General features: G+C 47.6%; 1 protein-coding gene across 1 annotated transcript in view; it reads left to right on the forward strand.

Annotated features, from left to right (window-relative positions):
* ankdd1a (ankyrin repeat and death domain containing 1A) overlaps positions 1–25588 on the forward strand; it is a 165615-nt gene that overhangs the window by 82018 nt on the left and 58009 nt on the right. Inside the window, exons 6-9 of the mRNA XM_056279135.1 lie at positions 4842–4940; positions 5609–5707; positions 5861–5959; positions 6136–6234. Coding sequence (XP_056135110.1) covers positions 4842–4940; positions 5609–5707; positions 5861–5959; positions 6136–6234 — 396 coding nt within the window. The remainder of the gene's footprint in view (positions 1–4841; positions 4941–5608; positions 5708–5860; positions 5960–6135; positions 6235–25588) is intronic.

Raw genomic sequence — 25588 nt, forward strand, 5'->3', positions numbered from 1 at the left:
ATGTAAGTGACCTCTTCAGTCTCAACTGACTGCCGGCGTCCCCACCCTTATAAACAATACAGTTGCCTAACAACCCAAACCAATGACCACTTTCATATGCACATACCTATGGGTGTGATCATTAACTAGGGTTACAATGGCCATGTGTACTATTCACAGAGGACTGGGGAATGTTTGCAACCACAGCATTGTAAGATGGTGACAGATGTACTCTCACATCAGATGTTCAACAATCCAGGTAAGAAAATCACAGAAGGTTGAATCAGTTCATCTGGACACATCAGATGTGTACATGGCCACTGTAACTTGTTAATGGTTGTGTTGTAGTGTTGTTATTCTATTTTAACTGCTGCGGCAAAAATACTTGAATGATCAGTGAGAAAAACACAGAGACGAGATTGAGCACCTCACATCATGGTGTACTACCAACAATCTTGTCCTTAATGTGCAGAAGACGAAGGAGCTGATTGTGGACTTCAGGAGGTCTAGAAGCTGCAGCCACTCCCCCATACACATCAATGGGGTGGAAGTGGAGCGTGTTTCCAGCTTTAAATTCCTTGGAGTCCACATCAGCGAGGACCTTTCCTGGACATTAAACACCCAGGCCCTTGTGAAAAAGGCCCAACAACGCCTGCATTTCCTGAGGAGGCTGAGGAGCGCCCGTCTATCCCCCAAAATTCTCACCCAACTTCTACTTCTGCACCATAGAGAGCATCCTGACCATCTGCATCTCAGTGTGGTACGGCAACTGCTCCTCAGTAGACCAGAAAGCTCTGCAGCGGGTCGTCAAGGCGGCCCAGCAGATCACCGGTACCCAGCTCCCAGCCATACAAGATATTTATCACAAACGCTGCCTTCGAAGGGGTCTGAGCATCAGCAGAGATCCCACCCACCCCAACCATGGACTGTTCTCCCCCCTGCACTCTGGGAGGCACTACAGGAGCCTCAGAGCCCGCACTACCAGGCTCAAAAACAGCTTCTTTCCACAAGCTGTTGCCCACCTGAACCTGGCTACCCACTGAATGTCTGTAGATATCTTTAAATATTTTGTACTCCAGCTCTTTTTAAACTTATTTTTAGCTTTTGGTCTTCATGTGTGTATATCTTATACTGTGTTTGCTGTGTTTGTCTGTGTCTGTCTTGCACTGTTTGGTGAAGCCACAGCCCTCATTTCATTTTTAACATGTGCCTGCACATTGTTTTTAATGACAATAAATTGAATTGAATTGAATTGAATTGAAAATGGTCTTTGTGAGTTAATTTTTGCAATATCAATATAAGTTTTTCAGCTGAAAAAGGACAGACCTCAGGTAGAGTCAAGCATAGAAAAGCAATGATTACATGAAGTTTAGAGATACATCTTAAAAGGAGTAAATATAAGAAATAACTATAACGTTAAGTACACTGAGAGCCACAAAACTGGAGACAAACTCCGTGTTTGTGCAAACCTACATAGCCAATAAACATGATTCTGATTCTGGTCACACCCATATGTGCAGATGAAACTGGTCGTTGGTTTCGGACGTTATGCCACTGTATTGTTTATGAGGGTGGGGACATCTGCAGTCAGTTGAGATTGAAGAGGTCACTTAGCTGATGATGACACGTTTCTGTCAATAAACATTGTATCCAGATGAACTGGTTCAACTTTCTGTGATTTTCTTACCTGGATTATTGAGCGGGCATGAATAAATGTATCTTTGTAAAACATAGCTATACAAGCAAATTGTCTTTCAAAATTCGTTATAAATGCTACTACTTTTGGCTGCTCCCGTTATCATCTTCCTCTGTCACACCAGCCACCTGCATGTCCTCCCTCACCACATCCATAAACCTCCTCTTTGGCCTTCCTCTTCTCCTCTTCCCTGGCAGCTCCATATTCAGCATCCTTCTCCCAATATACCCAGCATCTCTCCTCCACACATGTCCAAACCATCTCCATCTTGTCTCTCTTGCTTTGTCTCCAAACCGTCCAACCTGAGCTGTCCCTCTAATATACTCGTTCCTAATCATGTCCTTCTTCATCACTCCCAATGAAAATCTCATCATCTTCATCTCTGCCACCTCCAGCTCCTCCTCCTGTCTTTTCATCAGTGGTATCATCTCCAAACCATACAACATAGCTGGTCTCACTACCATCTTGTAAACCTTCCCTTTAACTCTTGCTGGTACCCTTCTGTCACACATCACTCCTGACACTCTTCTCCACCCACTCCACCCTGCCTGCACTCTCCTCTTCACCTCTCTCCTGCACTCCCCGTTACTTTGGACAGTTGACCCCAAGTATTTAAACTCATGAGATATAAATAATAATAATAATTTTAAAAAAACTAACCCCAAAAATGATTACCAATATTGGAGTAAAATGATTCTGGATTAATTGTATTTAGGTTATTAACAAATAAAACTTTTGTGTACTAATTGCAAGCTGGGTTCATTTGAACAATGAATTTTGAGTAAAGGTTTTGTGCTTCACGAATAGAAATGTCAGTGTTTTATGAAGCCCTGTCATAGAGTTCAGTTAGAGATAAAAAGAGGTAGCGCTCTCCCCTGCGCACAATAAAAGCGGCAGCGATGTTAGCTTGACGTTAGCGCAATCTTAGCTCAATCTTAGCTCAACGTAAACTCAATCTTAGCTTAATGTTAGCTCAATTTTAGCTTAATCTTAGCTCAATCTTAACTCAACGTTACCTCAATCTCAGCTCAACGTTAGCTCAATCTTAGCTCAATCTTAGCTCAACGTAAGCTCAATCTTAGCTTAATGTTAGCTCACTCTTAGCTCAATCTTTGCTCAACGTTAGCTCAATCTTAGCTCAACATTAGCTCAATCTTAGCTCAACATTAGCTCAATCTTTGCTCAACGTTAGCTCAATCTTAGCTTAATGTTAGGTCAGTCTTAGCTCAATCTTTGCTCAATCTTTGCTCAACGTTAGCTCAACGTTAGCTCAACATTAGCTCAACGTTAGCTCAATGTTAGCTCAACGTTAGCTATGTCACAATTCTGTGCGACAATATATTTGACATGGCATTCTATTTTAACGTGCATGGAGAAGTAGAAATGCTGGCCGCTGGCTGGCTCGCGGGTCTGACTAGTCGAGCGGTTAGCGATGTCTCCTGCGGTGCGGGCGATACGGGTTCGCCTCCCGGCCGCGGCAGTTCCTATGGTTGCGTTGTCCTCCGTGTTTGCTACACTATTAAAAGGTGGCACTGTAGAATACCCAAACATTGTGCTTATAGGTTTCTATATATTAAGTATCAACATTGTTTTATGATAAAACATCCGTTTATTTCTATGTAGAGATATTGGTGGGAGGGAACGTGATGATACAGCAGGTATGAAGTGTTTAGTGTGGTTTTGAAGTGTTATGTGTGGTTATGTGAGCACACTGATTATGTTTAGTTTAGTTTATTGTTTATTTGACAGGGACAACGCACAATTTTACAATTGCACCAGAGTCAGAAACCAAATTGCATTGGGTGTAAATTATATGCATCTTCATTTAAGTGGGTGACTAGCTGGTCACACACAGCCTTTTCAGCAATTTTAGAGGCTATTGGGAGAATACTGATGGGTCTGTAATTTGATGGAGCAGTACTGTCCCCTGACTTAAAGACAGGTGTCACTATTGCAGCCTTCCAGAAAGATGGAAAACAGGATTTTTTTTATTGATACATTTATCAGATGAGTTAAAGGTTACAAATAATCGATCAATAATTCTTAAAGAAATGAGAGTCAAGGTCGAAGACATCCTTGGACTTGGACCGTTTTAAGCTGTCAAGCACTTTCATAACAGCAGCTTCAGAGACACATTCAAGTGTGAACACTGGGAGTTCCTCATTTACTGGTTGAAGAAGTCTGGCTCTTCCTCCAAAATTCTTAGCTAGACACTGTACAGAGTCCACAGAGAATGTATTAAAGATTGTTGCTATTTGTGTTCATTGTCCCCAATCACTTCTGATTTATCCTTTAATATCCAATTTTGAACTAGTTTACCTTCCTTCTTTGTGATTTTGTTGATGTTTTCCCAGATAACTTTACTATTTCCCTCAGACTCGTTGATTAGTTTAATAAAGAAATCAGCTTTAGCTTGTCTCAGTTCCTTTATTACTTTATTACGCAGTTCCTGAAAAGTTCTTTTATCATGTGGCAACCTAGATTTGAGAGCTGTTTTTAAAGCCAAGTCTCTTTGCTTCATCATCCCCCATATATGCTCATTTAACCATGGCTAATTATGGTTTTTACGTGTGTGAGAGAGAGAGACCCTTTTACAAAGTTGTGTTTTCGTTTCATTAATTTTGGTTATCATTATCCTCACATAAGCTAACTAAGGTTTTAGGTATCATATTGAAGGAACCTTTACCCTCTTGTCTGTACAAGAATCGTTTCTTTGTCAGCTTTCTTACAATCAATGTCAGGTTATGATCTGACGTACCTGTTACCCAATTAAAAGATTTGGATATTCTTTCAGGTTTACTGCCGAAGATAAGATCTATCTGTGTTTGTGATGACTGAGTAACCCCAGCAGGACCTTGAATTATTTGAGAAAGATTATATTTATCTGATATACCCTTTAGTTTTTTCCTGATTACTTTCTCGGCCCAGTTAATGATAAAATCACCTAGCATAATTAACTCAGTCTTGTCACTGATTTCCTTCAACAAGGATTTAAATGTATCATAAACAGTGTGATTGGATGTGGGGGGTCGGTATAGACCAGCAATAAGGAAAGACATAGGCGGACATAGTGTAAGTTTGACAGCAATACTTTCTAGGTCTTGCATAGAGTTAACATCTCATGTAAACATCTTTTTGTGTGACGTGATGGTGAACGTCTGCTCAGTCCCAGAAGACAGCGTTTCACCTGGCCACTGAGCATGGACAAGTGGAGGTGGTGGAGTTCCTTATTGGAATGGGTTGTAAACATGGCTTGAAGGACAAGGTAGTGTCTCTCATACACACACACACACACACACACACACACACACACACACACACACACACACACACACACACACACACACACACACACACATTAGAGATCATTTAAGGTTTTTGGGGGGGGTTGGGGTGGATTTTTTTTCTCCCCAATTGTACTTGGCCAATTGCCCCACTCTAATGAGCCATCCCGGTCGCTGCTCCACCCCCTCGGCCAATCCGGGGAGGGCTGCAGACTACCACGTCTCCTCCGATACATGTGGAGTCACCAGCCGCTTCTTTTCACCTGACAGTGAGGAGTTTCACCAAGGGGACATAGCGTGCGGGAGGATCACGCTATTCCCCCCAGTTCCCCTCCTCCCTGCATAGGCACCCTGACCGACCAGTACAGTAAGTACAGTACAGTAGAGAGGAGGCACTAGTGCAGCGACCAGGACACATACCCACATCCCGCTTCCTACCCATGGACACGGCCAATTGTGTCTGTAGGGACTAGGGACGCCCGACCAAGCTGGAGGTGACACGGGGATTCAAACCGGCGACCCCCATGTTGGTAGGCAGTGGAATAGACCACTACGCCACCCAGACGCCCCTCATTTAGATATATTTGGGGATTTTTCTATATTGAGAGATATCACAAATGTTATGACACCTTTCTGCTCCGGGATGCAGGAAGGGAACACTGCCATGCATCTAGCAGCAAAGAACGGACACACGGCGGTGCTGCAGAGGATCGTGGAGACCGGGCTCAGTGTCGACGACAGAAATATTGTGAGTGGGGAGGAGTGCACACTGAAGGTCGTTTAAATTTTAGAACAGCATGCATTTATTTCTGTTTGATCGTTTGTGGGTTTTTCATTTTTCCATCAACATTGAGTCCACCTGGTGTTGGAAAAGTGACAAGCACTTTTGAATCTTTTTCAGGATGGTCTCACCGCACTGCATGTGTCTACTGACGGAGGTCATTATGAGTGTGTCAAGCTACTGCTGGACTCCTGCTGCAATGTCAATGCTCTAACAAACGTATGGGTTTTTCACTCATAGTAGTGTGTCGTATCATCACACTACCATACACAATCATACAATTGACAATTAAGAGACAGAATTGCATGCAATGTTTTGACATTTCCAAGTTGCAAAGTCAGGGGAAAGAGCTATGGCTGTGCCTCTGCCATCATCATATTTGCTAATGTGTGCAGGACAACATGAATGCTCTGCATTACGCAGCTCAGCATGGCTTTGACAGAGAGGCCAACTTACTGCTGGAAGCTGGGGTGGACACAGACACTGTAAATAATGTAAGTACAACATTACCTGTGCTTTATTTCACACTTGGTTTATGTACAGTAGCAGTTTTCTATGTAATGGATAATCCATGCTGCAGTAGTCTTCTACCAAGCAATAATGACCTGATGCCCATGAGACCCTCCCAACAGCTGTACTGTTTCTCTCGTTGCTATTCTCTCATGTGACAGCATTAGACTTTTACAAAGGTTCATTTAAAGATGTGCCTTTCTTTACTATACATTTATGAACAAATATTTTGCTGTTAAGCTATGGTCATCAAAAATCATTGGGCTCCTCTGGCTGTTGGACAGTACCAGAGGACATTTACAAGTTCAACTGAATTATCATGTGTCGAATATTGTGGTGAGCTGGCGTGGAAGAGAGAGTCTCTTTTTAATGGTAGCATGTCCCGTACACTGCACAACCCCGCGGGTGCCACTTTATTTTCACAACCACCACAACAGACCAGAACTGACTACACACAACCATGTCTCCCCCGATGTCACAACCAGCGACAGCAGTCTGCGTCACTGCCCTACAGTCAGTCAATAAACGGTGTTCTGCTTAGCCTGGGTTGAACCCCCAAACAAACAACACATCCTAACATGAACCAAACATTTGAACACATAAATTATAGCAATTTCAACCTGAACATTAACAGTCCCATCAGCCCCTGCGCTCCCTCCGCGCAGAGCTGCCGACAGTTGCTACAGTACAATGAAACTCTTGTGTTCTGGCTCTCATGCCTTAACACAAGGGGCACAAGGACAAAGGACACACCATCCCCTGCCCCCACCTCTCCAAAAAGTATATACATATGCATAATAACAAAATATAAAAATATATACGGCACATGATGACACAACAATATAAGGTACATATGGGTGCGTCAGCTGTTCAGCAACCTGACTGCCTGTGGAAACAAACTATCACTGAGACGGCTGGTGTGTGATTTGATGCTCCGGAAACGTTTTCTAGATGGAGGGAGTAAGAACAGAACGGGAGCGTGTGTTGGGCTGTCCTTGTGCAGCGAGGGCTGTACATATTATGAAGTTATGGTAGTTCCATCGCAGTGCTTTTTGCTGCAGTGTTTACAGTCCTTTGCAGCAGTCTGCAGTCCTGAGCAGTCAGGTTGCCAAACCACACTGTGATACAGCCTGACAGCACACTCTGTCACACACTCTATCACTCTGTGATAAAGGTTCATAAGAGTTTTGGGACTCAAACCAGAACTCTTGAGACGCCTCAGAAAATACAGTCTCTGCTGTGCCGCCTTCAGGATGCAACTGGTGTTGAGAGACCATGTGAGGGTGTCTGTGATGTGTAAAACGAGAAATCTACAACTGTCCACAATTTCAACAGACGACCCCTTGATGGAAATAGGAACGTGATTTCCTCTGAACTATGTAAAGTCAACAATGATTTCTTTTGTCTTCTTGACATTTGGAAAGAGGTTGTTATCGTGGCACCATATGGTTAAATATTCCCCTTCCCTCTTATAGGCCCTCTCATCACTGCCACTCATTAGTCCAATCACTGTGGTGTCATCTGCAAATTTGATGATGATGTTGTTGTTGTCATATTTGGCAACAGTCGTGTGTAAACAGACTGAACAATAGGGGACTGAGACAGCAGCCCTGAGGTGCACTGGTCCTAAGAACTGATGTAGATGAGGATATTTTACCTATTCTCACAGTCTGGGGCCTGTCTGTCAGGAAATCAAATAGCCAGTTACAGATAGAGTTGCCCAGACCAAGACCTCTGAGTTTCACCAGTTTGGATGGTACCTATGTCAGATACCTATGTGATACCTATGTCAGAATGTTATTCATGTATTACAAGCAGAGCTGTAATACATGAATAACATTCTGACATAGGTATCACTCCACAGTTCATATCCCTCCACTGGCTCCCAGTTGCTGCCCGCATCAAATTCAAACCCTTGATGTTCACTTACAAAACAGCAATTAAAACGGCTCCCACCTACCTGAACTCCCTCATTCAGGTCTACTACACCCAGTCCTGCTCACTACGCTCTGCCAGTGAAAGGTGCCTGGCACTTCCGCCTCAACGGGGCCGTAAGTCACTAGCTAGACTCTTCTCTTCTGTAGTTCCCTGGTGGTGGAATAAGTTAGCAAACTCCATTTGTTCCGCTGAATCCTTCTCTCCATCTTTAAGAAGAAGCTAAAGACCCAGCTGTTTCATGAACACCTCCACACCTGATGGTGTTAATAAAAATACCAAAAAAAAACTTTTGATTCTATGCACCTGTAACCAGGTTAAAATTAATGTTTTTATTTTATTTTGTTTGAGTATGAAATATCACCAAATCCTGTCTGTGTGCTGTTATTTGTGTTTACTACATTTTATTTTATGTCATTATTTACTTTTATGTATGTTTTCCAACGACCGTCATATACATGTACTGTCGCTTTAAGAGAGAGGTCTTGTGGGTACACGGAAGAGGGAACGCGGGAGAGGCCATTTTTGTTTTGTGGGAGGAGTCTCAAGCAGCAATCGAGCCGAGCCACACGTATTTCTTACCGTAGGACAGTTTTGCTGGTTGAGGAGAACGTAACCTTGAGTATCCCTGTAAGAAGATACTGCAAGCTGTGGGATAAAATACTTGTTTATCCTTTCTTACATCGGAGTCCCGTGGACGGTTTCTCCTTCTAACGCACACGAGTGAAGTCCGGGCAGTGGTTGAACTTCGACCCCCACGTCCGTAAGAAACACCGCTCCCGCTGGAGGACTGGACGTTTGTCGAAGGGTTTGAAACCAAAATAAATGGCAAGGTGAGCCAAATAGAGTCCTGTGTGTCCCCCCTCCTTCCTTGATCATGATGATGATGATGATGATGAGAGACTGAGGGCCCCCCACAACATCTGGGACCCCACCGAAAATAGAACACAACGCAGAGCTGATGATGGAAGTGACGGGCGTGCAGCAGGCTGACCAGCATAGAACAGCATAGGGCTGCCCCCGTTACATTGGTGCCGTGACCCTCCTGGATCCTGAGAGCGACATCAGTTGCTCGCCGCGGGAGGCTGCTGTCGTCATCAAGCCCCAGACGTCCTCAGGTATTTCTATAGACTGTACACTCATGTTACAGTGGACTGGAGTTGAGCTGTGTGGACACTGGACAGTCATAGCTGTGGTTACCATGGACTGGGCTTGTGAACAGGGCATTTGTATATACTGAAGGAAGAAAAACACACGAAAAAAAAAGGAAAAAAAGGTTAATGTTGATGTGATTGAAGGACTCGTGTGAATAATCTATTGATCTAAACTACTGGATATGTGCATATGTGATTAATCTATTGGTGAATTTGTTGATTGTGTGTGATTGTTTCAATCTCTTAGTGATTTCTAGATTCAATTATTTAAATGAATTGAGCTTTTCACTTTTTTATTTTATTTTTTATTTTATCTGAGTGTTAGAGGTAGGAACATGGCAGAGGGTGGTTCGTACGTAGGTGGGGGTAACATTGCTGATCAGGATCTTTTGGATCGCCAGTGTGCTATGGAGAGGGGGTACCAGTTAGATGTGGGTGGGGGTTTACGGCTAGGTGTAGGTAGGAGTTTCGGGCAGCTCTTAGAGGGCGGGGAACCAGACACCAGAGCACCAGGACCTAGAGACCCGACCACATTTGGCACTCCTCAGTTCACCTCCACACGCTACGTAGAACGGGCCAGGCCAGGTATCAGCGAAGGGGCTGTGCTGGGTAACAGCGAGCAGCCAGTGGGTGAGTTAGCCATGCTCATTACTCGGTTAGCAGAGAAGATAGCAGAGTCAATCACTGCTAAGCTGCAGGAAACACAAGTGCTTAGAAACACACACACAGACAGTGCTAGGTCTGCTGAACAGCGTTTGGAGACAGCTCCTAGTGTTAGAGTAGTAATGCAGACAGACGCTAGGGAGCCTCCTATTTTCAGGGGCGATAGCTCTGATAAGTTTACAGTTCATGAGTGGGAGAGCCTTATGACTTTGTATTTGAGGAAGCGAGCCATTCCAGTTAGTGAGCAGTCACATGAGATTCTAGCTAAGCTTATGGGGAAAGCAGGGGACGTGGTGAGGATAAAGCTGCGCAACACATCTGTCGACCACATAGCGAACCCCCACATTATTTTTGATGTACTGAAGCAACACTTTAATGACCTCACATACTCGAGCATGCCCCTGGCGGACTTTTACAGTACGCTGCCCAAGCCAGGTGAGGATGCTATGGAGTATTGGATTAGGCTTAATAAAACAGTGGAGGTGGCTGACGAATGCTTGAAGTGGCAGGGCCGTAGTATTGAAGAGCCAAGCCACGAGGTAAGCATGATGTTTATCAAACACTGTCCAGATCAGTCTCTTGCCAATGTTTTTAAGTTCAAGTCCGCAGGGAAATGGTCTGCTAGCGAGATCCAGGAGAGGCTTGATGAGCACATGCTGGAGAGGAAGTCCCGTGTTGCTGCAGGTAGACAACGTGAAGCAGGCGCGGTAGAGCGTATGTTCCATTCACAGGTTCATGTCCCTGTAGTCGACGTGGCTCGCGACTTGAACACGACCGTGCCGGTGGTGCCATCTCCCGTCCCGGCTCATGCGTCCTCTCCTATACCATTTTGTGCAAAGTCTCCTACACCGTCTCCCGCACCGTCTCCCGCACCTGTCTCTGGCGGTGATGACTATATGAGGAGTTTGGTGAGCTTGCTAGACCGTTTGGTCACAATGCAGACTCAGGTTCCAGTTAGCGCTGCAGTCCGGACACCGACGCTGACTCAACCGCCAGCTAACGCCGCAGGGCGGGTGCCAGACGCACCACAGAGGTTGTGCAGGGTTTGTAAGTCTCCGGATCACTCCACATTTTCCCACTGCAGCCGGGAGAACCGATGTATAAACTGTTTGTCTCCTGGTCATTGGAAGAGGGACTGTCCTCACCCTCAGCCGCCCAACCAGCTCCGTTCTCAGCCTGGTGGAAGAGCTGGTCGTCAGTCTCGTCCGTTAAACTACTAAACCCACACCTAGAGAGGGATGGTGTGGGTAATGTAGATGTATCCCTCACTGATGTCTCCGACCTGGCTCACTTATCTGAAGACAAGTGTGCCAAAGCACCTCAGGGTTCGCGTATGGTCATTCAGGCGACACAGAGGATTCAGGCTTTCAGTGACTTGTTCTATGCTCCTGTTCTTGTCAACCAGAGTGTGCAGCTTAATGGCATGTTGGATACTGGCTCTATGTCATGCAGTATCAGTGAAAATGCAGTAGAGAAGCTCCGCTCTGGGGGTGTTTTACCTGAGAAGCAGCAGCCTGAAGAGAACATTGTCTTGATTGGCTGCGGTGGTCTGGAGACTAGGCCTGATGGTTTTTATGACCTCAACATGCAGCTTTATGGTGTTTCCTTTGTCATACCCACTCTGGTCGTGCCCGGTCAGCATGATGATCTGATAGTCGGCACAAACGTCATTAAACATGTGGCCCATGTACTCAAGAGTGGTACTGAGTACTGGGACATCGCGTCCAGACAGGAACATCCATCTAGTCCTGACGTTGAACAGTTCTTGTCCATGTTCACGAATGTAGAGCGCTGGAGGGGTGGTGCAGTTCCTGAGAAGATAGGTACTGTTAAGCTCACCCAGGCCGTGACACTCTTACCGAGGCACGAGCACTTAGTCTGGGGCAGACTTCCTGCTAAGGTGCCTATGTCAGCTGGAAGCACTGTTGTTGTGGAGCCAACAGACTCCAAGGCCATGCCACGCAGTGTCCTCGTAGGTCGACTTGTCACACCGCTCTGGGGTGATAGGTGGGTACCCATGACTGTTGTCAATCCATCTGACAAAGCCATCACACTGAAAAGGAACTGCAAGTTGGCTGATGTGTTTCCATGCTTGGCGATTGAGGACTTTAATGTTTTCCAGGGACTGCAATCAGTTGCAGGGAGGCATGAGTCCAACGCCACAGATAGTGCCTGTCCCCCTGTCCAGCCGGCTAGGAGTTTGTCAGAGCCCGGACTCAGTGACATTGACCTCAGCTCCTGTCAGGTTAGTGAGGCATGCAAGTCCCAGCTCACTCAGCTGCTCACCGAGTACCATGACATCTTCTCCAGGGACTCTCTGGACTGTGGCGAGGTCACAGGATACACACATCGCATCCATCTGGTGGATGAGCGCCCCTTTCGCTTGCGCTACAGGAGGGTTCCCCCAGCCCACTATCAGAAGTTGAGACAGGTTCTCACTGATATGGAGGAGAAAGGGATTATCCGGAAGTCCTCGAGCGCATACGCTTCACCGCTGGTTATGGTATGGAAGAAGGATGGCGGGCTTCGGATCTGCACTGATTTCAGATGGCTGAATGCTCGGACCTTGAAAGACGCTCATCCCTTGCCACACCAGTCGGACTGTCTTGCCGCGCTGGGTGGTAACTGCCTCTTTAGTACGATGGACCTCACCTCTGGCTTCTTCAACATCCCAATGCATGAAGATGACAAAAAGTACACTTCTTTCACGACTCCCCTTGGGTTGCATGAATACAATCGCATGCCACAGGGCCTTTTGTAATAGCCCTGCAGCCTTCATGAGAATGATGATTGGGATCTTTGGGGATCTGAACTTCACGAAGCTTTTGTGCTATCTTGATGATCTTCTTGTCTTCGCGCCGTCAGAGGTTGAGGCTCTGTCGAGGCTCCGCACTGTGTTTCAGAGGTTGAGGGAGAACAACTTGAAACTGGCTCCGAAAAAGTGTCATCTGCTGCAGAAGCGGGTGCGATTTTTGGGCCACGTGGTTGATGGCGGAGGTGTGTCTGTCGATCCCTCCAAAGTAGAGGTCATCTCCAACATGACAGTGCAGGATCTCATGGAAGGTGATGGATGCACGCCTTCTGTTCGCAGGATCAAATCTTTCCTTGGTATGGTATTTTACTACCAGCATTTCCTCCCGAACTGCTCCTCCGTGGCTAAGCCCCTGTTCGCCCTTACAGCTGGACAAAAGAGGAGGGGGAGGTCAGCTAAGGATAAGAAGCCCCATGGCAGCTTCCGTAAGCTTACCTCCGCAGACTGGACGGTGGAATGTGGGGAAGCGTTTGATCTGTTGAAGACGATGTTACTGGAGTGTGTGGTGCTTGCCCATCCAGACTTTGAGCTGCCTTTCATTTTGTCGGTCGATGCGTCTTTGGACGGACTCGGCGCGGTGCTGTCTCAAGTGCCCCGAGGAGAGTCCAAGGCCAGACCTGTTGGTTTTGCAAGCAAGTCCCTCAGTGCCTCACAGCGGAAGTATCCAGCTCATAGACTGGAGTTCATGGCGCTGAAGTGGAGTGTTTGTGAAAAGTTCAGCCACTGGCTGAAGGGTCAAAGCTTCACCGTTTGGACAGATAATAATCCGCTGACTTATCTCCTAACGAAGCCGAAGCTTGACGCGTGTGAGATCCGCTGGGTGTCTAAGTTGGCGTCTTACACTTTCGATCTCAAACACCTGCCAGGGAAGAAAAACGTGGTGGCGGATGCCTTGAGTCGCGACCCTTTTTCCAAGCCCGTCAGTCAGAGGCTACTTAGGGAGCCCTACCCGGCCCTTGTTCAGGAAGCCGACGGGGTTGAGGGGGACTCTGTGCAGGATGTTTTCAGACTCAGTTGCCAGTCCCAAACAGTGAGTAGTGCGCGATCTGGGTTTGCTTGTGATGCAGCTGAGGTCAGGGCTTTTTGTCAAGCCAAATGTGACTGGCCTGATGCATCAGTATTCACAGCACTCAGTTTGGTCCAGCACGTTCAGCATCTGTCGGGTGGTCAGGATACACTGCCAATGTTATCCACCGAGGAGCTCAGGTTGAGTCAGGAGCAGGACCCCTGCATCTCCAAGGTGTTGCCCTTTGTCGCTGTTCGGAAGCGGCCATCGAGACGTGAGAGGCATGGTGCTGACCAGAAGGTCCTCAGGCTGCTGAAACAGTGGGAGAAGTTGGAAGTCAATGATGGTGTCTTGTACAGGGTGACAAAGGACCCAGTGTCCAAGCAGAGGAGGTCTCAGTATGTTTTACCTCTGAGTCTGAAAGACAAGGCACTGTCTGGCATCCACGATCACGCTGGTCATCAGGGCCAGGACCGTACTCTCTCTCTTGCAAGGCAGCGTTTCTATTGGCCTGACATGGAGAGGGATATCAGAGCATATGTCAGATGCTGTCGAAGATGTGTGTTTGGGAAGACCCCAGAGCCAGCTGCTTGCGCGCCCCTGGAGAGCATTAAAACTTCCGCACCGATGCAGCTTGTGTGTATGGATTTCTGGTCCGCTGAGGACAGTAAGCAGCAGTCAGTCGATGTCTTAGTGGTTACTGACCACTTCACTAAGCTTGCTCACGCGTTCCCCTGCACCGATCAGACAGCGAAGCAGGTCGCCAAGAAACTCTGGGATCATGTATTCTGTGTTTACGGGTTTCCAGAGAGAATACATTCTGACCAGGGCACAAACTTTGAGAGTAACCTGATTGCAGAGCTTCTCAAGTTGGCGGGTGTAGCGAAGTCCCACACGACGGCCTACCATCCTATGGGTAATGGCGGGACAGAGCGTTTTAATCGCACGATGGGGAATATGCTCCGTTCCCTTCCGCTTCAGCAGAAGCAACAGTGGCCTCAGCAGATCCATTCTCTCACGCTCGCGTACAATGCCACTGTTCACGAGACCACGGGTTATGCACCTTTCTTCCTGATGTATGGGCGTGTCCCAAGACTGCCGGTGGATGTTATGTTCAGGCAGGTTTTGCATGATCCTCACGTTGTTGACTATGACTCTTATGCTCAGTCTCTGCTTTCCTGTCTAAGGAGTGCAATGGAGATCGCTCAGAAGCACTCCACGGCTGAGCAGCAGCATCAGGCGCGACAGTACAACAGACACGCCAAGGGCACTGTCCTGTCTGTCGGGGATCGTGTTTTGGTTGCGAACCAGAGTGAGCGAGGGAAGAGAAAGTTGGCTGACAAATGGGAGAACGGAGTGTACACGGTTGTCGGTGTCAACCCCAATATCCACGTCTACAAGATTCAGGATACAGAGGGGCACACCAGAGTGATGCACAGGAACCGTTTGTTGGAGGTCAACTTCTTGCCTCTTCCTGAGTTAGATCAGGGTGAGGAGTCCAGTACATCCAGTCAGTTGCTTGACTGCGCAGAGTCCGATGAGGAGGACAGTGCAGATGGCCTGACGGTCTCAGCGGATGCAGTGGGGCTAGCAGTCTCATCACTTGGAGACTCGCCTAGATCTGAGTGGGCAGAAGCGGAAGAGTTCATTCCGTCTAGTCTGGTAGTCAGTCCTGTGGGGGCCACTGCTCAGTCTCCACCCAACACACACGCACCACACAACACACATGCACCACACATAGAGGCATCACACTCACTCGATGTAGGTGTTATATCTCACACTGATTCGCACACAGGGGCACCACCCTCACTCGATACAGATGTTGCAGCTCGCACTGTCTCACGCACACAAGTAGAGAGCGATGGTCGGGTTAGGACACGCACAGGGAGGGTGGTGAGGTCAGTGAACAGGTTAATAGAATCTATGGCTCAGATGCCATTTCTACGGAATGTGAGGGTTTGAACTTTGATGGAGGTTGGAGTCATTCAAACTAGTTTAATGTGAGTTATTAGGTGTCTATCAGACAGGGTTGTTTTGGGCCAAGTGCATGGTGTGGCGTATCAGGCGTCACATTGATCTAAGGGAATTCTGAGACTTGATCAACCTCATTATTTTCTGGACCTCGTAACCGAGGTAGCTCCTAAGTTGACTGGAGGACTAGATCCTTCTTTTCACTTGTGCCAGTAGTCAGTGATGGACTTTTCCTTTCCTCTTTCTCTTTTTATCCTGCTGTCAGGATGTTGGTGAATTTCAGGAGGGGTGAATGTAACCAGGTTAAAATTAATGTTTTTATTTTATTTTGTTTGAGTATGAAATATCACCAAATCCTGTCTGTGTGCTGTTATTTGTGTTTACTACATTTTATTTTATGTCATTATTTACTTTTATGTATGTTTTCCAACGACCGTCATATACATGTACTGTCGCTTTAAGAGAGAGGTCTTGTGGGTACACGGAAGAGGGAACGCGGGAGAGGCCATTTTTGTTTTGTGGGAGGAGTCTCAAGCAGCAATCGAGCCGAGCCACACGTATTTCTTACCGTAGGACAGTTTTGCTGGTTGAGGAGAACGTAACCTTGAGTATCTCTGTAAGAAGATACTGCAAGCTGTGGGATAAAATACTTGTTTATCCTTTCTTACATCGGAGTCCCGTGGACGGTTTCTCCTTCTAACGCACACGAGTGAAGTCCGGGCAGTGGTTGAACTTCGACCCCCACGTCCGTAAGAAACACCGCTCCCGCTGGAGGACTGGACGTTTGTCGAAGGGTTTGAAACCAAAATAAATGGCAAGGTGGGCCAAATAGAGTCCTGTGTGTCCCCCCTCCTTCCTTGATCATGATGATGATGATGATGATGAGAGACTGAGGGCCCCCCACAACATCTGGGATCCCACCGAAAATAGAACACAACGCAGAGCTGATGATGGAAGTGGCGGGCGTGCAGCAAGCTGACCAGCAAAGAACAGCATAGGACTGCCCCCGTTACACACCCTATGCATTGCCTTTGTGTACCGCCTGTTGACACCTATGTCCTATCGGACTTAAACCTAGTTTTTTGGCACTTACTTGCATTGTTGCCTCTCCTGACTAGATCATTGCTTGTGTTGTATTAACTCTCAGATGTATGTCACTTTGGATAAAAGTGTCTGTTAAATGAAATTGTAAATTAAATGTAAATTGTAACATTGTCTTGATGCATGCTCAATAATCTAGGTAAGAAAATCAAAGGTTGAATCAGTTCATCTGGATTAACGTACCTGTCAATAAACGTATCCAGATGAACTGATTCAACCTTCTTTGATTGTAACATTGTATTTTTCTTTTCAAGTGTACTAGAGCAGTATGCAGAGCAAGTGAGATAGCATCATCTACATGTAGCATGGTTAAAAACGTCATAACCAAAAAATGTTATATAATTACACAAAGTATCACCACATGATTATTATTATTATTATTATTATTATTATTATTATTTTCATTGCCAACATTTTTATTTTATTTTATTATATCATCAAGAAACGCTTATAGTAGTCCCTCCTTGTTGTGACCCCATTTCCTGTTAGTAGCCCCGCCCTGTTGTGACGCCATTTCCTGTTTGTAGCTCCAAAACGTATGTCCCCCCTGACTTCTGCCTCTTTCCCGCTTTGGACATGTAGAAAGAGGTATGTGTTCATTTTGTCTGCCCCTGTAATTTATTTTATCCATCCCTAATGTGTCTTATGTCTAATGTGGGTCCCAATTCTTGCGTAGGCTACAGCAGGAGCTGGTCTGACGTTTTCTGAAACCTGTCCTGTGTTGTTTATATGCGACAGACAGAATACAGATCCCACGCATGAGAGAAGTTGTCCTGTCTTTCCTATACAACGCAATGAAACAGTACCACGGCCACACTTGGTGCCCTATGACCCGTCCGATACGTCGTCGCCGATGAGAAAGCGTCGCCACCTGCTGCAGCCGCCGTCCTCTCTCAGCCCGCCCCGCTCCATTCATGGTATCATGGTTAGCCTGCTATGCTAACAGTGCTACAGATGCTAGCCAGCTAGCTAGCTAAGCTCCGTGCTGAATGGTGCGGGGGAGGGAGGGGAGATCGTATTGGGAGGAATTTTTTTTCTGTCGAGTTTTTTTTCTTTTCTGCAAATGGTGCTGGCTAGAGCTGTGTATGTTTATTTATGAGTAGAAGAGAATTCGTTTTGTTTTAGGTAAACTATTTCCTGTGATCTTGTTAGGGTATTTGAAGCCATAGGCTAGATGTTTTGAGGCTGTGAATTTGTTTGCTTTTGTTTCATTTTGTTTGTTTATGCACTGTTATAGCCTAATTGAGACATGGTAGCAGAGATATATTCAATACCCCTGTTAGCTCTTTCTCTGATGGGCATGATGCTACTGATGGTGTGGGAAGGGGACAGTTCATTCATGGTGTGGGAAGGGGACAGTCCACTAGTGTGGCTAGAGGGCAGTTAGTATTGTCGGTTGGGTATGGGAGAGCTAGGTCTAGGTCTGTGTGTCCTGTTGTGGGCGGCCTTGATCAGGGGAATGATGAGTCACTGTTTAGTGTGTCGGGTCCCTCTGCCAGTTCAACACCTATCATACACACCTCCCACCTGTCTCAGCAGACTTCCCCCCAGGTTGTTGATCCTACTGAAACACTGGGCAGTGTTATTACTGATTTAGCTGAGCAGATTAGTGACAATATCGCTGCTAGCTTCCATGCCATGCACCTGCCCAGCAGCCCCCAGTCTCAGTCCCAGCCTCTAGACAACCAGAATGTAACTATCAATCCCACAGAATTTAACGTCGTAGTCCAGTCAGAGTCCAAGCCCCCTCCCCTTTTTAAAGGTGACAAGTCTGAGACATTTTCCATTCATGAGTGGGAAGATAAGATGAGGAGATACATGAGCAGGATGGCCTGCGGCTCAGATGCTGGGAGGTCTGACCTGATAATGAGCAGGTTGGGTGGTAAAGCTAGAGATGTGGTGAAAGTGTCACTCCGTAGTCGTCCTGGAGTCAGTCCAGCTGAGCTTCCTACCACAATATTTGACATCCTCAAACGCAATTTCATCGAGCTCACATACTCCAGCATGCCTATGAAGGACTTTTATGGGACTGTGCCGTGCGTGTCAGAGAGTGCAATGGATTATTGGATCCGACTGAACAAAGTCATCGATGTTGCTGATGAGAGCCTCCGCAGGCGAGACAAGAGTGTTGAGGATCCGAGTGCAGAGGTAGTCATGATGTTTATCACTCATTGCCCTGACCCCAGACTGGCAGTGTATTTCCAGTTCAAGCCCGTGGAGCAGTGAATAGCAGCTGAAGTCCAGGAGAGGTTGGATGGTCATGTGAGGAGTCTGAAGAGCACAGCTGCCCATCCCCAACATGCAAACGTCTCAGTCTGCACACATGAATGGATGGTGCCAGCCACTCACTGTGGCACACAGCACCAGCCTGTCGTGGTAACTAAAGGAGCTGGGCCTGGGAGTAGGAACGCTGTGTACGCCGGCCTGATTAGGACGGCCAGGGAGTCTGTGTATGCCGGCCTGATTAGGACGGCCTTGGAGCAGGAACGCCATGCACATAAACCTGATTAGGACACGCGCTACACATGCAAAACAACACGAGGAAAACATGATCGACAGTGACGAAGGGAAACCAAAAAAGAAGATCACGCCTGTCTCTGAAAAGAACCACGCCTTGTTGTTTTAGTATATATCACTATGTGTTTCTGTTATTTGGCAGACAACTCCCAGTTGCACCGAGGGTACGTCTCCAGCGCTGCAGCATTACCTGTGAACTATTTGTTGTGTGCCAAATAAAACATCACGAACCAGCAAGAAGTCATCTGACTTCTTATTTGCCTATGTCGACCTGAATCAAAGAACCGGGTGAGTCTTTTGCAAAAGATAAGACTCAACAGTAACCTCTCCACCGGTTTCGTCTGCACCTGCCACTGCATATACTCTTGTTCCCAGTCAGTCTCAACAACCCCCTGTGTTGGCTGCTCAGTCTCCTCCTATGCCTACTGTGCCTGTTACTGATGCGAATGTTCAGCAGGTTACCGCCCTGTTTGACAAGGTCCTGTCTCTGTGTACGGCAACGCTAGCTACCTCAGGCCACGCTCCCACCCAGTCCCAGAACTACTCTCACCAGTCTCAGAGTAACTCCCGCCGTTCCCAGATCCAACCTCGCTGGTCAGGAGGCTATTCCAGCATGCCAGAACGCACTCACACTCAGTCCAGTTCCCCATGCTCAGTGTGTGGTAACAGAAGTCACACGAACTATTCACACTGCATGTTTCACAGACTTTGTCTCCACTGTCATCAGCCTGGGCACTTTATGAATGTATGCCCCATGGGCCCCCAGCCCCCAGTTATGCCAGCACAGTCTCCCGCTGCAGATTTAAACCAGAGCGCCCGTGTGATGAGAGGGGTAGCAGGGGCAATAGTGATTTAACCCTCAGTAAAGAAGAAGACTTGCATTCACTTTATGTACAGACCTGTAGTGCATCACCTGGAGATGAGATAGTCATACTGACAGGCTCTCAGAGAGTAGAGCAGAGTAGTGAGTTGTTTTATGCTCCTGTTAAGATTGATGACAAAGTTGTGTTGAAAGGTATGCTAGATTCGGGCAATATGTCACGTACCCTCAGTGAAGCTGCAGAGAGTGAGCTTAGAGATTCTTGGGCTCTACCCTGTCCCCATCCAGCGCCACCCAATGTTGTCCTTGTTGGTTGTGGTGGTGGTATGACTAGACCAAAGTGCATTTATGAGTTGGAGATTGTTGTTTATGGTTTTAAATTCACTGTTCCATCATTCGTTCTTCCGAACCAAAAGGATGAGTTTATTGTAGGGAGCAATGTTCTCAGACCTATCATTCAGAAAATGAAGGGGGATGACATGTACTGGAAGCTTATCTCCTCAAGCAACACTGACCCTGATTGTGAGCAGTTTCTCCAGCTGCTGAGCTGTATTACCCGGTGGTCGGGCCCGGAGGTGCCAGATGTTGTGGGTACTGTGCGACTGAGAGAGGCTGTCACACTCCTTCCTCAGCGCGAGTATGTGGTGTGGGGGAAGCTGCCCAGTGGGTCTCCTATCTCACCTTGGAGCACCGTGATGGTGGAGCCGACTGCTGCACGTTCGACGCCCAGAAACATCCTGGTGGGACGAGTTGTGACACCCATGTGGGGGGAGCGCTGGGTGCCTGTCAAAGTATTGAACCCAACACCTGAACCCATAACACTGTGCTGGAATGCCAAGATAGCTGATGTTTTCCCCTGTCTGGCTGTGGAAGATTTGCCTATCACTCAGGGGATGTGCAGATCGGATATCGACGCCTCTGACTCATCTAGTTTGCCTCCACAGTCAGCTTGAGACCCGGTGCAGCTGCTGGAGGATTGTGTCTTGGGAGACATTGATGTTGATTGCTGTGAGGTAACTGAGAGTTGTAGGAGGAATTTGGCTGAACTTGTGCTCTCCTACCAGGATGTCTTCTCCAGGGATAAGCTGGATTGTGGAGAAGCGAAGGGGTTCGTCCACCGCATCCATCTCTCTGATGACCACCCCTTCCTCCTCCCTTACCGCCGTGTCCCCCCCGGCCACTATCAACAGCTGAGAGAGGTGCTGTCAGACATGGAGATGAAAGGCATTATCAGTAAATCGATCAGTGAGTATGCCTCCCCCCCCCCCTCCCCGTGATGGTCTGGAAAAAGAACGGAGACCTGAGGATCTGCACTGACTTTCGATGTCAAGACTGTCAAAGACGCTCACCCATTGCCCCATCAGGCGGACTGCCTCGCTGCCCTGGGAGAAAACGCCCTGTTCAGCACCATGGACCTGACTTCAGGGTTCTACAACATCCCGCTCCATGAGTCTGACAGGAGGTTCACATCCTTCACAACACCCTTCGGCCTGTATGAATATAATCGGCTCCCCCAAGGTCTGTGCAACAGTCCGGCGTCTTTCATGCGCATGATGCTTAGCATTTTCGGTGACCTCAACTTCTCCAGCCTCCTCTGTTACCTGGATGACCTGCTGGTGTTTGCTCTGTCGGAGGAAGAAGCACTGGGGCGGCTGGAGGTCGTCTTTACCAGACTCAGAGCCAGTAACCTGAAGCTCTCACAGAAGAAGTGTAACTTTTTGAGGAAGTCTGTGAGATTCTTAGGTCATGTGGTTGATGTCAGTGGAGTCTCTGTTGACCAGGAAAAGGTCACTGTCATCTCCGGGTTACAGAAAGATGATCTGATGGAAGCTGATGGCTGCACCCTCTCCCAGAAGAATATCAGGTCTTTTCTCGGCATGGCGCTGTACTATCAGCATTTTATCCCTGGTTGTTCGTAGATGGCAAAGCCTCTCTTTGCTTTGACTGGAGGACAGAAGTGCAAGCTGAAGGGCTCTAGAGGCTGCAGGAGAGCGGGGACGTTCCGCACCCTGACTCCCCAGGACTGGGATCCGGCTTGTGAGAGGGCTTGTGAGGGCCTGAAGTCTGCACTGCTTCACTCTGTCATTCTGGCCCATCCAGATTTCAACAGGCCGTTCATCCTCTCTATTGATGCCTCTCTGGATGGTTTGGGTGCAGTGTTGTTCCAGGTCCCTGCCAGCGAAGACAAAGCCCGACCCATCGCATTTGCCAGTAAAGCCCTCAATCGCAGCCAAGCGAAGTATCCTGCTCACAGACTCGAGTTCCTCGCTTTGAAATGGGCCGTGTGTGACAAGTTCAGCCACTGGCTCAAGGGCCACAAGTTCACCGTCTGGACTGACAACAACCCACTCACATACATTGTGACAAAGCCGAGGTTGGATGCGTGTGAGCAGCGCTGTGTCTCTCAACTGTCCCCGTACTCGTTTGAGATCAAACATGTCCCGGGCAGACTGAATGTGGTAGCTGATGCTCTCAGCAGGACTCCCTTTGTCAAAGCTCTGGGCCAGCATCTCCTGTCAGAGCCCTACTCAGAGTTGCTGGAACAAGTGTGCAGCATCGACGACAGTTGTGTGCAAGATGCATTCCATGTGACCTGTCTGGCTCAGTCTGCCGAGGACCACTCTCTGTGTGCTACTGGTGGCGTGTCATTGTCCGAAGAGGATGTGTCATCGCTCCTCTCCTCCTGTGGGGATTGGGAGTCCGGCCCGATGCAGAGGGCTGCTTCCTTGGCTGGTCACCTTGGCGGGCTAGCTCCTCCTGGCCAAGATGTGTTCTTCTCACTCTCATCCGCAGACCTGCAGAGCCACCAGAGAGAGGATCCTACCATCGGGAGAGTCCTACACTTCATTGAGAGGAAGCGGAAACCTTCGAGGCATGAGCGGGATAAGGAGAGCATGATGGTCTTACGGATTCTGAAGCAATGCGAGAACCTTACCGTGTTGGATGGAACCCTGTACAGAGTCTCAAAGGACCAAGTGACCAAACACAGGAGGTTCCAGTTCGTCCTTCCAGACTCCCTGAAATCGCAGGCCTTGGGTGGTGTTCTCGACCTGGCTGGCCACCAGGGTCAGCTTCGTACATTGTCGCTGGTCCGTCAGCGCTTTTTCTGTTACGATATGGAGAGGGATGTGCAAAGCTATGTCAGGAACTGTCCCAGATGCGTGCTCAGCAAGACTCCAGAGCCGGCAGCAAGGGCCCCGCTGGAGAGCATTACAACTTCGGCTCCACTGGAACGTGTGTGTATCGACTTTTGGTCTGCTGAAGACAAAAACAACAAGCCTGTGGATATTCTCGTCATAACTTACCATTTTGCCAAGTTAGCACATGCCTTCCCCTGTCGAGACCATACTGCGAAGCGGGTGGCCAAGAATCTGTGGGAAAACTTTTTTGTGTCTATGGTTTCCCGCAGCGCCTTCATTCTGACTAGGGGGCTAATTTTGAAAGCGAGCTGATTGCCGAGCTTCTGGAGTTGTCAGGCGTTGGGAAGTCCCGAACCTCCCCATACCATCCCATGGGGAATGGGGGCACTGAACGTTTCAATCGTACTCTGGGTAGCATGTTGCGTTCCCTCCCGCCGAAGTCAAAGCACAAGTGGCCTCGAATGGTCCAAACCATGACCTTTGCCTACAGCTGCACGCAGCACGAGACGACGCTTTGCCCCATTCTATTTGATGTTTGGGAGGGTTCCGCGCCTGCCAGTAGATCTGTTGTTCAAGAACGTCCTGCGTGACGAGTCAGTCTGCGACTATAATGAATATGTGAAGTCTCTGTCTGCCGATCTCCAGTCTGCCGTGTTGCTGGCCCAGAAGAACTCCTCTGTGGAGCGAAAACATCAGTTGGACCAGTACAACAAAAGAGTCATGGGCTTACCTCTTTTTGTCTGTGACCGGTTCCTAGTGGCGAACAGAGGCGGAAGAGGCAAGCGGACACTCGCCAACATGTGGGAGCCGGATGTTCACACTGTTGTTGCTTCCAAGCCACAGTTCCACATCTACAGGATCAGGGACCGCAATGGTCGTGTGAGAGTTGTCCACATTAAACTCCTCCTATCAGTCAACTTCCTCCCTCTCGACAACACACTGGTTGTGGAGGGTGATCTTGTCCAGAGTGTTGACACAGTGTCCCATGACCCCTCTACGCTGCACATGCCTGATCCTGAAGCGGCAGTGTCAGAGCCTGACAGTGAGGCCGAGCATTCAAGATGCGGATCCATCCTCATGGCAGAACCCAGGTGAACATGATCGCACTGCTTCCTGGGTCTATGATCAGTCCAGCCATGCTGAGATGGAGTGTGTCAGTGACTTACCTGTTGAGCGCGCCCCCTCCCCTGCAGTAGATGTCCTCCCCACCGATGATGCTGCTCATCTCACACCGTCCCCTTGCCCCATGCCCCTCCCCTCACTGACATCCTACCTCAGAGCCCAGAGAATAGTGTTCGCTCTAGGTATGGCAGAGTAGTGAGGCCAGTTCATAGGTTGATGGAAACCATGGTTCAGTTCAGTCCACACTTTACCGTTGCGCCACAGTCTGCCTCCTTTTTGTTTTAGGCCTAATGTGTTTATATGGGTAGTGTAATGTAGGCCTACATTGCTGTTTGGTTCGTATAATGTCCACTGTGGAATTTGCCATTTCTTTTTTTATTTTGGTTGATTTCGTTTTGTGAGTCGTCGCCCCTTTGTGCCCATTTTGGTGAGGTGTAAAAGGCAGCTTGTCTTGTCCGTGGAGTGGTTTTAGATATTGTTTGGCGCTTTGCCAGTCTGTGGCCCTCCTAACCTTAGTAGGTGGCAGGTATTGCTGACTTTATTGTGGGTGTTGTGTTGTTGGGTGATTGCAATTTGTGATATGTTTCAATTTTTGTGTAATTCTAGTGGGGTGAATGTAGCATGGTTAAAAACGTCATAACCAAAAAATATTATATAATTACACAAAGTATCACCACATGATTATTATTTTTATTATTATTATTATTTTATTTTCATTGCCAACATTGTTATTTTATTTTATTATATCATCAGGAAACGCTTATAGTAGTCCCTCCTTGTTGTGACCCCATTTCCTGTTAGTAGCCCCTCCCTGTTGTGACGCCATTACCTGTTAGTAGCTATAAAACATATGTTCCCCCTGACTTCTGCCTCTTTCGCGCTTTGGACATGTAGAAAGAGGTATGTGTTCATTTTTGTCTGTCCCTGTAATTTATTTTATCCATTCCTAATGTGTCTTATGTCTAATGTGGGTCCCAATTCTTGCGTAGGCTACAGCAGGAGCTGATCTGACGTTTTCTGAAACCTGTCCTGTTTTGTTTATATGCGACAGATATGTTTTATTTCTTTTTGTAAAAAAAGATTGTATTGCTAGCTAC

Source organism: Lampris incognitus, chromosome 4, assembly GCF_029633865.1.
Source record: "Lampris incognitus isolate fLamInc1 chromosome 4, fLamInc1.hap2, whole genome shotgun sequence".
Classification (NCBI taxonomy): Eukaryota; Metazoa; Chordata; class Actinopteri; order Lampriformes; family Lampridae; genus Lampris; species Lampris incognitus.